General features: G+C 42.4%; 1 protein-coding gene across 1 annotated transcript in view; it reads left to right on the forward strand.

The window, feature by feature from the left end:
* The window catches only part of tenm2a (teneurin transmembrane protein 2a), a 342,195-nt gene that overhangs the window by 293,346 nt on the left and 35,368 nt on the right, over nt 1–13,481 (forward strand). Inside the window, exons 7-9 of the mRNA XM_017473379.3 lie at nt 9,146–9,271; nt 11,861–12,066; nt 12,419–12,614. Of these exons, the coding sequence (XP_017328868.1) occupies nt 9,146–9,271; nt 11,861–12,066; nt 12,419–12,614 (528 nt within the window). The remainder of the gene's footprint in view (nt 1–9,145; nt 9,272–11,860; nt 12,067–12,418; nt 12,615–13,481) is intronic.

Here is a 13,481-nt window from a genome sequence, read left to right on the forward strand (position 1 = left end):
ATAGCGGTTATGTTCACATAACCAGCAGCAGATATGATTTTTTATTTTTTTTTTCAATGATCTACATCCACTTCAGGTTGCACAGTATTTTTTTGTTGTTGTTGTTTTGTTTGACAAAACACCTCTCAAAAAGCATTTTTCTCCAGTGTCAATAAATTGCTGTATAACTAGAGAGAGCAGAAGACATGCAAAGAACATCACTGAGACTACAAAGAGAGCTGAGGCCTCTAAACCCACACATACACATTCATTACTTTCATACTTCATAACTCTTTCTTAATGAAGCTCACTTGAACAAGCACACAAATAAAAGTGAGGAACAGGTTTGTCTGGCACTTTAAACCTTATCGCTATCTATACAGGTGTGGAGCCCTGAGCCTATCCCCGGGAACTTGGGGCACAAGGCGGGGCACACACTGGACAGGGTGCCAACCCATCGCAGGGCACAATCGCGCACACATGCACATACCCATTCACACACTAGGGAAAATTTGGAAATGTTCATCAGCCTACAACGTATGTCTTTGGTCTGTGAGAGGAAACCCGGAGGAAGCCCCCGAAGCATGGGTCGAACATGCAGGATCCACGCATGCAAGGTGGACGCAGAATTCAAGTCCAGAGGTGCGAGGCAAGTGTGTTAACTTCTCAGGCTCCCCTCACATAATATCATCTTCTGGGTGACACTGGAGAATGGTGTTATAAATCATTAAAGTACTGTATACAGGCATAGAAGAGTAAACGAAAAGTTTTCACACATACCTGTGTACTGAGAATTGAATGGAAACCCCATTCACTGAAGCTCATTTGTAATAAAAATCTAAGGATAGGTGTAGAAGTATATGCGAAATACATATTTTTGCAGAACGATAGAGATTTTTCAGTTAAATGTATTCATAAATTAAGAATACAATGTGTAATTTCTCAATATAGAGATGGGACTACTTGTATAGAAAGAACGTGTGGTTCTGCATTGCTAATGCCATTGCAGGGGTCCGAAGATGCATAGATATCATAAAAGCTTAAGTACAGCTCAGCTAACCAGAATTACTATATTGATCCAGTTTTCAAATATTGGAATAAATCAACATAAGAACTTGTTTTTAAGTTATTCTGTAAAGTCTGTCCCATCCCATTGTTGGTCTTAGTGTTAACGTGTTACAGTTATACAGTGTGTCCCAAAAGTGTCCATGCATAGAGAACCATGTCGGTCGTGTCTTTGTCAGTGGACGTTCATGTACGTCCACTTCTTGGTTGGTCCGCAACACTTCCCGTTATATATATTTGATGAGTTAGGACCTGATAATAAAGGCAGACTGTGAGTTAGGACCTGATAATAAAGGCAGACGGTGCGGATGCTGCTGTCTCGCTGTCTGACTGTAGCATTGATCTAGCTCAGGATTTCAGCTGCCTCTCATTTCCTGTCACTAATGTGAATAGATGAACCATGGGGCGGACACACACACACACTCACACGCTCACCCGCACACACACACTGTAATATAGAGCCTACTCACTGTCTCTCAATCTAAGCTGGAAATAAGGTGTGCGTGTGCCAGAGACCAATCAACTTGCAGTGATGTACAGCAATACAAACTGATTCTCATAGCTAACAGAATCTATCTCTCTCTCTCACACACACACACACACACACACACCTGTTTTCCACGTCTAAAAAATGTAACGTGTTCTTATATCAAACATGTGACATTCATCTGCAGCATTCACGCATGTGTGTGTTGCTAACAGAGTCAAAGGACAATTGCTCTAACCTTTGAATTACAGTCAATGAGATTTCGGTTTCATCATTAGGCTGCACTCGTCCCTGGAGGCGCAGGAGGAGGGTGTGTGTTACGGCTGGAGCGCTGATGGGTTAGGATGCTACTTATTGCTTCTCTCATTAACTGTGCATTTGAAGTTGCTCTCTCCCTAGGGGCACTGGCTAGGACTTGTGCTCACACACACACACACACACACACACACACACACACACACACTCAAATACACAGTACCCCTGGGTCTTTCCCAAGCTTTGTAAGAACCAAACTTCAAAGCTCTATGTCTATGCTCTTCATTTATGATGAATCTGCTTCCAGTGTTGCCCTTTTTCTCTCTCTCACACACACACACACACACACACATCGAAAATCCTATTTCTGGTCCAAGCTTTGACCTCTGTGTCTGGTCGTTTCAGATGAACCACCTCCGTCTCAGGCGTTCAGTTTCCCGTGGCCTCCTCGCCTGCATCCCACCACATGAAAGTGACAAACCCTCAGCCAGCAGTCATTAAAACGTTAGCTTTCAGTTTGACAGTTTGGGAGATGCTAATAGCCACAGAAGCAGGACTGTTTGTTTGTGCCAAACAGAGGCGCCTCTTTGGGACGAAGCGAGAAGGCGTGAGAGCTCTTGATTAAACGTGAGTCCTTTGTGTAAAGGCAATGGATTAAACGAGCAATTTCTTTCTCTCTCTCTTTTTTTTAAATTTTTTTATTTTTTTTTTTATATGTGCCAAGATTCGTAAACCAGTTGCGCGCGCTATCCTGCGAGCATCCGCTTACATTTACTGCCCTAATTGAGGTCAGTCTTGTTAATTTAGTGGTAAATTAGAACAGTTAATATGCATATATTAGGAAGGCCAAGGGAGATTGTAAAAATAAGGTAAGGGGAAAATTACCTTTTAAGTACTACGAAGGTCTTTTTCCTGCTCCAATTATGCTACTGTAACAGCGTGATGGGTGGAGTGAGGAGTAGAGGAATGGATGGGATGTCCTGGTTTCTGTGATAGAGAAGGACGACCCAACACTGTCCTTCATCTGTGGCACACACACACAGACACACATATACACACACACACGCACACGCACACACACATACATACACAAACAAACACATACACAAACATACAGACACACACATACACATAAAAGAACAGACACACACACGCATACAAGAACACACACGCGCACGCACACACACATACACAAACATACAGACACACACACATACAAACACACACACACAAACATACGCATACATACACACACACACACACACACACACACATACATACGCACACACACACATCCCAGTCAAACTGATTTTTTTTTCTCCCACTCACACACATTCACTACATAGGCAGATCGTTTGCTGCATAGAACGTTTACTTACAGAAATAGACGGCAAACACAAAATTGGACCCGCAGTGCTCGATATGTGTGCACACAACACAAAAAGCGGGAAGCAATTACACATCCCTTCTCTACCTTCCTCCTTTCTCTACCTTACACACACACACACACACGAATTCACGGAAGCATACTGTGTACCACAGGTGTAGAAGTGAAAACCTGTTAGTGTGTTCTCTGTGTGAGACAGCTTGAGACAGGGATGGGAGGGATGATGTGTTTTATGAATAATGGATACGTATGCATATAGCAAATGCTTGCCAAAACTCATATTCCCATCCGCTCTCTCCTGGGATGTGAGCACATGATGCGATTTATTTTTTTTATTTAGAAATAGGATATGTACGCTCATATGCAGCACATATGACAGGGAGCTAGAGTAAATCTAGTGACACATTTGCCACAACGTGCGAGTGCGTGGATACGAGAGCAGATCGCGACAACCGGCGATGGCGTACATGATGTTTCGTGGCGCACATCTCCAAGCGTCTCCGTTCATGTATTATTATTCATCATTTATTCTTCTGTTAATAGTAAGATCATTTTCTTATTCGTTATCTTATAATAATATTCCTAATTGTAAATCTGTCAGCTAGTAATTACAGCAACACAGATAACGTTCTACAGATAATTTCCAGCTAATGCCTGAGCACTTGAGGACAACTCGGTGTGTTGTAGAGCTGTCAGAAATCATTTCACTGTTTGAGAGTTGAATTGAATCTTTTTATAATATTTCCTGGGTGGCTTGGCATCTCAGGAGGTAGCATTGCCTCCTCATACCTCCAGGGTTTCCCGGTTCAATCTGCTGGAGCTCGAGCTTCACATGTTTGTCTGGGTTTCCTTCAGGGTCTCTGGTTTCCTCCCACATCCCTAAAATATGCCTGTAGGCGAACTGGATGGTGTAAATTACCCCTAGGTATGAATGTGTGTGTGTGTGTGTGTGTGTGCATGGGCATGTTGCCTTTGTGATAGACTGGCATCCCATTCCATATGGATTCCCACCTCATGCCCAGTGTTCCTGGAATAGTCTCTGAACTCATGTGTCCTCCCGTCTGCAGTTCACGACAGCCAAATGACTCATGCTGCCTCGCATGGGAAAAGGAGATGAAATAAATACAGGTCATTTATGGCATACTTTCTCTTCTTATATTTGAATGCTAGATCACTTGTAATCAATTCTAACGTAATTAAGTAATGCTTTGATTTAATGAAGCAATTAAAAATGTAATTGTAATGAGGAGTCAATTATTGGAGTGACTCATTCTGCCATGAATCTCAATGGCTATATACATTATATTACACTCCCGTGAGCATATTGAGTGAGCTATGAATTTAGTGAATTATTTTAGTTGATTCAGTGTTACTGTGGTTTAGATGGGGGAATTAGAAACCTGGCTTGGTGGTTTAGTGGTTAGCATGTTTGCCTCACACGTCCAGGGTTGAGGGTTCGATTCAAGTCGCAACCCTGTGTGTGCGGAGCTTGCATGTTCTCCTCGTGCATCAGGGGTTTCCTTTCAAGTATGCCTTTTTTCTCCCCTAGTCCAAAGACATGTTGTAGACTGATGGGCATTTCCAAATTGTCTGTAGTGTGTGTGTGATTGTGCCCTGCGATGGATTGGCACCCTGTCCAGGGCATCCCCTGCCATGGGATGGATGGAATAATGTTACATTACTTCCTTTAATAAAGTTTTCTTTATTTAAGAATGCCGCACAGTTTTCACCGTATGCAGTACGTGATAATACAGGCTCATTAGAATTCAAATACATGGCGATACAAAATATCGATTCATTGATGCACTTGATCCTGGTCTATCACCAGCATTAAATCTGAAACTTTGAAGAATTAGTGTTTCGCCTCATTGCAGTGTTTATCGTGGACACGTCGTGTTGAACTCTCCGAAATTCATCCAGCTGGTGTTGGTTGAGTAGAAGAGCCTCCTGACGCTTTCAGCATGTGCACGTGTATGTGTGTGGCAGAGTGCGAGGCCAGCATTGGCTCTCTGTGCTATTATTTTTAGCTCCGGCTCAGTGTGGAGTTGGACCCTGGGATCCTCTAGCACACGATTTTCTCTCATCAGCATAGAAACAGACCGCCAACAACAGCACTGGACGCAGGCATATGGGCCTGTTCCACTATTAGCCACCAGCCACCTGGGTGTGTTTGCATTTTTGTGAATACATGATCTGGACATAGGGGTCTAACCGGTGATGACAGGTGCAGTTCAATCACAGATGGGCATTTTCTCAGCACTCAGTATGCACATATTCTTTCTTTCTCACATACACACACACACATATGTATTTAAATAAACAAACCCCTAGCTATAGCCAGACGGTTCCTCTGGGTCTCCCTTTTCTAAACGATGACTGCCTTCTCCAGGAAGCAGCCCTCACTGTTATCTCATGTGTATTAAACCACACAATACCAAAACAGCTCTATCTCTCTATCGTTTTCCACATTGATCTCTCGCACTCTCACGCTGTCTCTCGCTCTCTCTCTCTCTCTCTCTTGCTCTCTCTCTGACCAGTGTAACCTTGTGGAAAGACTTCCAGATAGCCATCCATCAAGCCAGGCTTTGTCTTTCTGGAATGCTCCAGATGCAAACACCTGGCACGGCAGTGTCATACAGCAGTGCGGCCAAAATACACACACGCTCACGCTCGCACACTCGCACATGGCATATCCGTTTCTCCCTCTCGCATCCTTGATGGCAAGTGTGCTCGGTAAACCGCAGGATTCGGCTCGCAGTCAACACTCGTAAAGTCTCCCATCTGCTGCTGTATCATTTAACAAATACACACACACACACACACACACACACACACATGCATAATACACACTGAATTATATAGGAGTATTACCTAAAATGCGCAACTTATTAATTTTTAAACAGGATACATTTTATAGTTAAGGCGTGCCGTGTAATATGTACAGGATCGATTTATCTATCTATATTTATCCATAAAACATTTGTGCGTGTGTGTGTGTGTGTGTGTGTGTATATCTGAGGGTATGTGCATTATAGCATGACACAAGGGTGCCTCAAACTCTTTTCCTTGCTATCTCTTTCTTCATCATTTTCACTCACTCCTTGTTTTCACGATCGCCTGTTGCATTCCACAGTGTGACTTCAACTCAACACTGCCATCTACTGAAACAGCAATTACACACACACACACACACACACACACACACACACACAAATATATATAGCTTAGCACAGAGAGCCAAAGTGTCTAAACTGCAGTTAATCTGTCTGTGTCTGATCTCTTTATGCCGCCACAGATGCTGCTCATTGTGTGTTACTGATTCATTTCCTAATTCATCCGCTGGTTATATAATTTCCATTTAACCTATATCTGCAATCTTCAGCAGAACACCAGCATAACGGAGCGACACAGGAGAAGGAGAGGGGGGAAAAAATGGAGGATGAAGGATGAAAGAAAGAGAGGAAAGGTGCATCAGTGAAACGAGAGAGAAGTGAGAAGCACAAAGCTAGCGCAGTATATTTGCACACTCTCTATGTGTGTCAGCTCTTTCCTTCAGCTGAGAAAGACGGTAGGGGGGTGGAGGGGGGCTGTTCTCTCTGAGGCACAGACAGAGGGGAGATGGAATTTGACAAGAGAGAAAATTGATTTTCTGGGATGAGATTTAGGTGTGATAGGCAAGCAGAATGAAGGTGAGCAAAGGGGCGGGAGTCATTAACACACAGCCTGCTATCCACGCCATCACTGCGGGGAAGATGAGGCTAGAGCGTGGATGTGTGCAAGCGTTTGAGTGTGTGTGCGTGTGTGTGTGTGTGTGTGTGTGAAAGGAAATGACTGACTGAGCAAATAGGCGGAAAAAGATTCACAAGAAAATAGTTTAATCTTTCACCTTACTCTGCTAACCCAGTCACTATAAAAAAGTGTACAGATTTGTCAGTGGAGACATCATATGTCTCAGTGATTGGTAGAGCATCCCTGTATTTCCATTGGGCATGACCAATGATATGATATTTGGCAGTAAAATTTTCATCCTGTTTTCTGTCACTCGTGGTCTTGAGAGTCACCTTTTATTGTGAATGATATCAACAGTAAAGAAGATCGACATGCCGAAGGACACTTTCTCCGAAGCAAGTCTGCTTTAATTAAGGAGGAGGAGCTGGAGACAGAAATTCAGACCAAAGACCCACAAATAGGCCTGGCGGTATGTCTATTTTCCGTGCCGCTTTGGCGCGTTTAGGGAAGTTAGCTTTGTCTTTCCGTGCCTTTCTGCTAAAGTTACTTGGCAGCAGTTGAAAGAAGAAGCCGAGGAGATGCAGAGCCGCTGATTGAACTCGGGCCTCAAACAAATCAAATGGCTTCAGAGTGAGAACTGAAGGAAAGGGTAGAAAGAGAAACCGCCTGCTTTTTGCCTGTCGCTTACTGCGTACTCAAAATGGTGTCAGCTCTTACACAAAAAGAGGTGTCTTCAAGTTTCTTGTTGTGTGAGGAAGTCTATTTTTATCTCCCGTCTTTCAGATACTTTTTAGCTTTGGTTGTTGTTTTGCTCCTCTCTCTCTCTCTCTCTCTCTCTCTCTCTCTCTCTCTTGCTTTTTCCCACCAGTCCCTGATTTCCTCCACAAAAAAACGAGCGTTGAGGCATTTTGTGAAAAGTGCCAATTACCGTCTATTTTCCCAACATCTGCAAGCGGAAAATAATACAGAGCAGAGAGTCATAATTGTCATTCTGCTTACAAAGACAGATTTGCAAAGATTTCCAAATGGGTGAGAATTAGATGTGTTCGAGATCGCTTCCACCATTGTCCAAGCCACAGGTGCCAACCTTGCCCCCTCAGAAAAAGTGATATATCTTGCTTCCTGAATTCTGTTGACTTAATGTGTATAAAACACATTAAAACCCCCCGACATCTTAGCAAGTAAAAATATATATATATTGAATATAGTCAGGTTTATGTAGTATTTCCTATTGTAACATTACCATAAACCAAATATAAGATTATCGATTCTATTTCTAGCCATTTTGAAAGTTTTCAAAAAGGTCATGTTCTATTGGCAGATCATTTTAATACTTATTTTAAGCCTTTATTTCTAGAACAAAGAATAGAATATGAAAATGTGATGCTTAAAATGAGCAAAATTGTCTCGAAATGGCTTGAACACACTCATATTTGGGTTACTGTAATCTTATAAAAGGAAATACTAGATATATTTGACTACATTTGAGATATTTTCACTTGGTAAGATGTCAGTTTCTGCAGTGTGGAAAATAGCAAACGTATTACTCAAATAAATCAATGTAAAGTTAAGTGTTTTTTGTTTAGTGGTCAGCTATTGGGAAAGATACAGCTGAGCATACAAAAAATAAAAATAAAAAAAATGCATACAGCTGAGCATACAAAAGCCAGGACTGTGCTGGGAGAATTTGAAATAGGTAGAGAAATGGTTAGCAATTGCAATTAAGTCTGAACAGAGACTTAAAGCGTTCCCATTAGTCCCACCAAATGTATAATCAGAAGTTTCTGTCAAGAATTCATTCAACCAACGCATGTGTTTGTCATCCAGTCTCCGCTGAGATCGGATTCGCATCCCTCCAGATATTAATCTGTGCACTTCATGTTGCTTTTTATCTTTCACGTACACCTTCCATCCTTTGGAATGAAATGAAATGCTCACCAGAACTATGGGTGTAGATGCAGGCGTATCGAACTCACGTCCTGGACGGCATCCAGTCCTACAGAGATTTGTCTTTGCCTTCTAACACACAGCAAATTCAGACCATGAAAGCTGTGGGAATTAGCTTATGTGTTGAATCAAGTATGTTAAATGAGGTAGAAAGAAAGCTCAACTCTGCAGTGCTGCAACCCTCCAGGACTGGAGTCTGACACCCTTGGGATAGGCGTTTTTGTCCTCAGCCCTGTTTTCACTGACACTTTTCTTTCCTTGTCTTTTTCGCTCTGTTCTTTTCCTCATACTCGCAGCTTTAAACGTGTTGGGCTTGACCTGGCAGCTGAAGCCTGTGGAAGCTCCCGTACTGAGCCACGGCTTGGGCACAGCAGGAATGCCTGGCACCAATGATGATACCACAGGGCCCTCTGGAGGCAGAGGTAAGCAACACAGTCTGTGGAATGGCAGGACTGTGGTCTAAACACTCAATGAGGTAGCATTTAGGTGGGAACGAGTGCCACATGTTGTAGATTTGGACTTCTCTGACAGAGCAGCGCATGTCCTTTGGTTAATGATTGCTGCTCTCTCACACTCTCATCTGAACCACACAACATTTTGGCGAAGCTCCTGAGGAAGCTCTCTTTCTCCCTCTCTCTCCCTCTCTCTCTCTTTCTCTCAAGCCTTCTCACTGCCTCTCTCGACCACTCTTCCTCGCACAATAAAGCCTTTGCAAAAGTCTCTCTGCATATGTAATTCCTTTAGCTTCAACTCTGGTACTCCTGCAGGTTGTCTGAGAAGAACAGAGGTGTGTTGGTACAGTATGCTTGAGATAATCTCAAAATCTCTTTCAAGTCTCTTAGAAAATGTCTCCAAGTTCTTGACAGTCGTCGCACATTGACGAGTACAGTGTCGCTCTAGCATTTAGTCAAACAGACACTCACTCACCTTGCGCTCTATAATCGCACCCCAGTCTTGCAGCCTCTCTCTCGCAGTTCACACACTCTCACACACTTTCCGTCACAGTACGTTCCCTCTTATGCGAAAAGACAGCGGAACAGTTTCCCCAATCATAATCTTCAAGCGCTTAACTTCATAGCCGTGTTGAGCACGAATTTCTCTCTCGCTCTCTCTCTCTTCCCCCCTCTATTCAGTTTTACATTCATTCTCCCTCTCCACACAGTGCTATCTGAGTGAGTGTGTGATGAGTTGGAAGTGCTCTCCTCTGGAAGTGTGGGCTGGGAAAAAAAAACGCACTCCATTTCAAGAGCCTCAAATCTCCACCTTTCAACGCGGTTGCATCAGGCTTACTCACACCTGCACATGTGCGCTTTATGAATATGCATTTCAGGCATGTCTTATTCGTCTGATTTCTGATTGATCTCAGCTGTTTAACGATGCTTTTGTTCTCCTCTATGCAGTATTTCATCTGTGTTTCTCTGGGCTTTACTGTATTCCTCTATTACTGTGGCTTTTCATGTTTCTTATTGTTCAGGGTAATCAGTTGCAGTGTTGCGTACTTTTGTTCTTTTTTTTTTTTTTCTAGCCAACTTTTATGTCTGCTATTATGTTTTCTTTTTTTCTAGCCAACTTTTATGTCTGTTATTTGACTGTGCCCTAACTAAAGAATACTTTCCTAGGAAATAGAGTCGGACTATTGTTTTTTCAGTGCAACGCCACCAAGCTATCCCAGAGGAGTCTCCTTCTTCCCGACAAAACTCTTTATTTTTCCTCCCGCCGTTGCTCCATTTCTCGCCCTGCTCTCTGCTGCCCTGTATTAATGAGCAGTGGCTCACTCCACTCTTGTGATAGCCACTTTTTCCTGATTGTGTTTTCATTGTTCTTTATTCCTTTGCCATTTTTCACAGCTTTACTCTGTCAGGCCAGTGGTCTCCTGCGTCGAACTGACCTGATTACAGCAGGACTGTGTGTGTGTGTGTGTGTGTGTGTGTGTGTGTTCTCCCTCACACATAAGCCAAAGAGAGAGTAAGAGTTGGCTGTATTCTGCATCCATTTACACTCAACCATCATTGGGAGCAACAAAAAAAGTGATAGATTGAGTGTGTGTGTGTGTGTGTGTGTGAGAGAGAGAGAGAGAGAGAGAGAGAGAGAGAGAGAGAGAGAGAGAGAGCGAGCACATGAGCATTTTCCATTAAATCAGAAGTGGATAACAGCATGTGTCATTAGGAGGGTAAACAGGGACTGTGTTTCGTTGACGTGCGCTACAGGCCTCAGGCTGGAGAATATACATGCTCTTATCATGTTGAAGCTCTCTTTAAACTTTGATGGCGTCTTGGAGGAGATGGACAAGAGTGAGTGAGAGAGAGAGCGGGACTGAGAGACAGATATTGTAGTTGCCAGAATGTGTCATTTCCTATTTCCTGCTTTTCCTATCTGGAGCTGCTATTTGAAGAGGGGGGTATTGCAGAGGTCTAATTCGCATCATCCCTATGGATTCATTAAAACTGATACGTTTTCTTGGCTTTCTTTATCTTGCAGCTACAAATGATCTCCTCTTAGTTGTACCATATTGACAAACATATCCTTCAGCCTATGTTGAAAGTTTGAAATGTGACACTATCGACAGTAGCATGGTGCCTTAGAGTTCATTGCTTTGGTTAAATGATGACACTCTGTATTAGCTGAAGATACTGCATGCATGATACATCCCTGATCTTCTGTACAGTAGAACATGGCAGATTGTATGCTAAATTAAAAAGTGGCAAAACATGCACCATGTAACTATCACTTAATAAATCACTTTAAATAAAATATCAACCCCTTTCTTTCTTTTTCTTCAACTCTCAAACAGTTCGCTTCTTTTTTTTTGTTTTCACTGTACAGTCAGGTATAGCTCCAGAAACCCAGCACTGGGAGGAAGCGGTTTCTTTTTCATCCATTTTGAATCAGCTCTGAGGCTAAGATTGCTTTATTTCTGAGAGAAATAGAGAATGCGTCCTTTGATATTCTCTATTCTCCTCCCATAAGGGAGGAGAGAGAGGTTAATCTTTCCACATTTCTGTCCATCTTAGGGCCTGGTGTGTTTCGAAACAGCAGCATAGATACAGGAAATCTGGAGGTAGGCAGGCGCGTGACCCAGGAGGTGCCACCAGGCGTGTTCTGGAGATCCCTGCTTCATCTCAGCCAGCCCCAGTTTCTCAAATTCAACATTTCCCTGGGAAAAGATGCACTTTTCGGGGTGTATATCCGCAAAGGCCTGCCCCCATCTCATGCACAGGTAATTTTATTTAGTGTACTGCCTGCAGCGTGTAAACAGTGAGAATCTGTCTTGTTTGAGTGGTATTGCTTTTTCTGTGATTTTTGGATACGGATCAGTTTTATGTAGTGTGTGTGTGTTGTCTGGCTCAGGTAGGCTGCACTACAGCCAGTCATAGTGGCTCAATTATAAAAAGTTGACATGGACAGAATGATTCATTAAATATGTACTCTATGTCCAGGTTACACACAGGATTCAAGGTGTTAATCTAGGGATCAGTGTTGATTTTTTTTTAAACTTCTGTACATCACTTGTATATACCCATAGATCCCAGCTTGAATTTTTTTGGATCTCTCTCTCTCTCTCTCTGTAGTATGACTATATGGAGCGCTTAGATGGGAAGGAGAAATGGAGCGTGGTGGAGTCTCCGCGAGAGCGACGCAGTATCCAGACAGTGGTTCTGAACGAAGCCGTGTTCGTGCAGTATCTGGATCCAGGCACATGGCACCTGGCCTTTTACAATGACGGCAAGGAGAAAGAGTCTGTGTCCTTCAGCACAGCTATATTAGGTCAGTTGGCTTCTCGCACTCACATCCACTCACGCACACGCGCATGTCACTCACTCTCTGTGCCTTTATCTCCCACTGGCCAATAAATTCACTCAGAGTTGTTTTTCACTTCCATTTGGAGAGTGCAGAGAGGTTTGAAGAGTAGTAGAGCAAAAGCAAAGGGGTAGAGGGTGGGTGCTTCTATGTTTTGTTTTTTTTTTTCTTCTTCTACCCTTTCCACAGTCGTTTAAGGCTACAGAGACTGGAATCTCTAATACAGCTGTCAATATAGAATACAGCTGTTTGGGTTTAGCAATATTGAGTAAGGAATTATGTTCCAATAACAGCATGACCCAAGTGTATTATTCCTTTTCTATCACAGTAACGTGGCAATGATTCGTTTTTATTTATTATTTTTTTTAGCAATTAAAGAATGACACATCATACATTTTATTTGTTTATATTAACATTTAATTTTGTGGACTGTCCACAAGTAAGTTCCTGTTATCACTTACATCAGTTGTTCTGAAAGTGAAATGGTCTGTGAAGCATAGTCAGGGGGGGTCTGTGATTTTTTAAAAATGTTTTGTTGCTGTTGTTGTTTTGGTGTAAATTATGTCCCACCTTCAGCAAACCTATTATTATTATTATTATTATTATTATTATTATTATTATTTAATCCAAAAATCAAAAACAGGTAGGTCTTATGAATAATGTCAGTTTGAACCTCATGTGCTGTGTATGGAAATTTCCAAAATAAAAATCACTATGCCTCCAATAACTAGCCAGAAAATTCCTAATAATCTGATTTATATTCATAAAATACATCTGTACATGGAATGTGTTCGTTTCATTCGTTTCCCTGTTTCAGAATGTTTGAGAAGCCCT

This window comes from Ictalurus punctatus, chromosome 8 (assembly GCF_001660625.3).
Source record: "Ictalurus punctatus breed USDA103 chromosome 8, Coco_2.0, whole genome shotgun sequence".
NCBI lineage: Eukaryota > Metazoa > Chordata > Actinopteri > Siluriformes > Ictaluridae > Ictalurus > Ictalurus punctatus.